The 3942-nt window shown below is 36.7% G+C and overlaps 1 protein-coding gene across 3 annotated transcripts in view; it reads left to right on the top strand.

The window, feature by feature from the left end:
• The window catches only part of DCUN1D2 (defective in cullin neddylation 1 domain containing 2), a 25962-nt gene that overhangs the window by 3396 nt on the left and 18624 nt on the right, over nucleotides 1-3942 (top strand). For all 3 annotated transcript variants that reach the window (XM_009276080.1, XM_009276079.2, XM_009276082.2), the window contains exon 3: nucleotides 1996-2164. In XM_009276080.1, the coding sequence (XP_009274355.1) occupies nucleotides 1996-2164 (169 nt within the window). The remainder of the gene's footprint in view (nucleotides 1-1995; nucleotides 2165-3942) is intronic.

The following is a 3942-nucleotide window of genomic DNA, read 5'->3' as shown; positions in this document are numbered from 1 at the left end:
ATATAACATATATATACACATCTAAATCTTTTGCTTGCTCCTTGCATGCCAGTCTTAGAGATTGCTGGGTCAAAAATATATACAAATTCCTAAGTGCTACTAAGAATATCTAAAATGAAAAAAAAAAAATCACAAATGTTATTTATTATTCATAATTTTCTAGCAGTTGCAAACTGCACCACTTGGCTTTTGTGAAAGAAAGTCTAGTCAGTTTTATGTCCATGTTTTGGTTAGCAGCACACCTTTGCACTTCTAGTACTTTAACACTTAAGTAAAGTTGTAAACTTGAACAAAACCTTCACAAGATTTGAGAGAAAACAATAAAAGGTTTGGTTAAGCACCTTTCCTTTTTTCGTATGTAGCTTAAACCTGAGTCATTGCCCTCTCAACATCAAGGGATTCCTTTGTCCTACAGGGCCTATAGAATGCTACATACATTGCGCTATATTTGAAATCTGAGATGAGAGGTCTTTCATTTTCTGTGCTTTGTGTTAGTTTTCTTATCTGTTTATCCAGCAGCTCTATCAAAACAATTTCATTTTTGTTCCTAGTTACCTGGATGACGTGAAACATGATAAGGATGAAACAGTCCTTGTTGAAATCCATCAGAATTTTTCCCGCTAGACTTCAACGCTAGTGCGTTTTTTGCCTTCGGTTCTTCAATTACTCCCCAAATATACAAGAAATGCATTTTACATGTCTTAGAACTAGATCTGGCATATAGTAGAATAGATATGTTTACTTGTTATTCCTGCTCAAAGGTCCCTGAATTACACCATGGGTGTAATTCTTTGTTTAATGGATATAAATCTTTGCTAAATCAACTTTGTCTCTACATTTTAGCATTTATTCCACTGTATTGGCTGGAAAAGTGGAAGAGATCTTCGCTTAACATCCCCCCCCCCTACAAAAAATGGAAAGTTTTCTTTAGACTTGATTTTTAATTATTTTTTTTAATGAACTCATTGGATAAGGACTTAAAAAATAGCATGATTGATAATCTTACCAGTTTAAGGAGTTTATCCCTCAAGTAAATTTAAGATTCTTTTCTACGTAGCCCAACTTACAATACTGAAATGTCTTCCTATCAAAAGCTGGGAAAGACAGTTTTGTAGTTTGTAAACTGTCAAGCTTTGAAAACTAAAGGTGAGGTTTTTTTGTTGTTGTTGTTGTTGTTTTGGGTTTTTTCCCCCTCCAATTATTTAAGTTTACATGCAGGAGGTTTTGCTTGCTGGTTTGGGATTTTTTTTTCTGAGAGAATTTTGTTACAGTTACAGAATTGTTACAATGACATCTACCCTGACGTAGGTAGTTACAAAGTGTCGTTCTGACCTCCAAAAAGGTAGTAAACTTAGTGCTACTGAAACATAATATTTCCCAAGTTGTATTGTTTAGCTTAAGACGCTGTTATGCTAAGGCATTGTTTGAGCAATGTTTTGGTGTTTTCCTTGACTTGTAATTAAAAACCAAAAATGTTTGAGTTAATTGTGGTCTTTAAAGAGTTATAATGGATTATCATATATCCCTATCAGGAAAAAAATCCGTGGGCTTACTTGGTGGGTGTGTTTTTGTTGGGGTTTTTTTGTTTGTTTGTTTTTTCTTTTGAAGTTTAATACATGCTAACCAATAAATATATTGTACATTTTGATGTGTTCATCAGCCTTACTGTTTTTAGATGTGGTCAGGCATCTCCTCAGTTAATTCAGATCTTTCATAGAGCATTGTGGAGAGAAGACAAAACTATTTCATTGACATTAGCTGATGATTTTAGGAAAAAGTTGCAAACCAATTTCTAGGGAAGTTTGCAGAATACTTAATCTATTTACAGATACTCTTCAAGGTACTTCTAAAATTAACTAGATTTCAAGTGAAGACATTTGTGAAGCTTATGAAAAAAGGAAGACCTGTGTTATGCAGCATATCAAAGCTGTGCAGATGATTGTAAATTTTTTTTTTAAGTAATTATAATTCTCCTGTCTGTATTTTGAACTGCAGACCCACAAGATGAAAATAAAATTGGCATTGATGGGATTCAACAGTTCTGTGATGATCTAAGCCTGGACCCAGCCAGTATCAGTGTTCTGGTTGTAGCATGGAAGTTCAGGGCAGCTACTCAATGTGAATTCAGTAAAAAGGAATTTGTTGACGGCATGACAGAGTTGGGGTAAGTATCCATTTCTGCATAGTGCAAAATGTAAGGCCTGAGCTCGGTTTACGTTTAAAACATTTTTAATTAAATTGAGTGTGAAGCTTCAAAAAGCTGGTAGGGCTGATGCCAAGCTTAACAGGTGCTAAATGCCTGTAGTGTCCCGTCTTCCTTAAATTGGTACTTTACTGCAAAGCCTTAACAATGACTGCAGTAAGGGTGAAGCAAAATAATTCCTACCTGTACAGCAAGGAAAACAGACAGATATGCTGATCTTTTCATGTAATTCATACAAACATATGCATGATTGTGTTAAGATTTTGAGTTGGACCATGTGCTGTTAAAAGCTGGAAGTCACTGGAGATGTATGAAGGAAAAAAAAAAAGTTCAGTCAGTGTTGAAGCAGAAAAGAAATAGGAAAGCAGAAAAGAACCTTCAATTCTTTCCCTTTACCTTATCACCACCAAATGCAACTTTTTTTTCTTCTTACCGGTTTTACAAACCATAGTTTTCTCTTATTGCCTTGTATACTAGATACTTCATTTGTACAGAATATCTATAAGAAATTGAAATAAAAATGAGGGTATTGGTACTAGAAAAGGTTGTTTAGTCTGACTGTGATGGAACTGATAAAATTTTTTTTCCTTCCTGGATTAGGGAGCTACTCTGGATAATAGCCTTTGAGGTTAAACCACGTTGCCTCTGTTTAGCAATAAAGTCAAGCATTTATCACCATAAAATAATATTTTGTGTATAACCTTTCCTTGGAAGAGATGCAGTATTTCTAATATATAGAGGTGTCAAAATGATTTTTTTTTTAAGCAGATTGCATTAGATAGGTGGAGAATTACAGTTTATTACTTGTGCGTATGTTTTGTAGCTAAATAATTTCATTTGATCTTAGAATGGCACCTTATCAATACCTTTCTACAATAGATCAACTTCTCGCAAATGTGGTGGTTGTTTCTTGAGCAGGGGTCCTAGCAGTCTGTTGTTAGTGACCTCATCGGTTATCGACTTCTTTCTAAGCTTTCCTTTTTAGGTAAGGGTATTCAGAAATTGTGATGAAGTAACTTCGGATATCACCTGAAGTGCACTGCTTTATTTTGTCCCTTTGGGTAGCTTTGGGTACAGGCTGTAAGAGTAATTATGATTTTTCTAGCCATGGACAGCAATCAAGTGCTCATGCTGTTATATTAAAGGCTGCCAGCATTATTTGATATAACTGATTAAAAAGGTTTTGCTAAACCACCTGTGGCTTCTGGCTTGGATTTTTTTTTGTAACTTTGTTGTCACCTTGCTCCTATGTCCTCATGACTGTCTCTGATACAGTTCCACAGAGGTCTGTGATTTTTACCTCTTTCTGCTCCACACGCATTATTGTTGTGTTCTTGGGAGCATAATCTGATCATACCTGCTTGCCACTGGTATGGTGCTTATTGAGAATTTGGAATGATTTTGTTACATACTGGAGGTGCAGTGTCTGTGGTTTTTAGCATTGAACATAGGGAAGTGATCGTGCCCCTGTACTCGGCACTGGTGAGGCCGCACCTCGAATACTGTGTTCAGTTTTGGGCCCCTCACTACAAGAAGGACGTCGAGGTGCTGGAGCGTGTCCAGAGAAGGGCAACGAGGCTGGTGAGGGGTCTGGAGAACAAGTCTTATGAGGAGCGGCTGAGGGAACTGGGGTTGTTTAGCCTGGAGAAAAGGAGGCTGAGGGGAGACCTCATCGCTCTCTACAACTACCTGAAAGGAGGTTGTAGCGAGGTGGGTGTCGGTCTCTTCTCCCAAGTAAC

This window comes from Aptenodytes forsteri, unplaced genomic scaffold (assembly GCF_000699145.1).
Source record: "Aptenodytes forsteri isolate BGI_AS27 unplaced genomic scaffold, ASM69914v1 Scaffold96, whole genome shotgun sequence".
In the NCBI taxonomy this organism is placed as follows: domain Eukaryota; kingdom Metazoa; phylum Chordata; class Aves; order Sphenisciformes; family Spheniscidae; genus Aptenodytes; species Aptenodytes forsteri.
The sequence above is the reverse complement of the archived record's forward strand: the minus strand, read 5'-3'. Positions and strand labels throughout refer to the sequence as shown.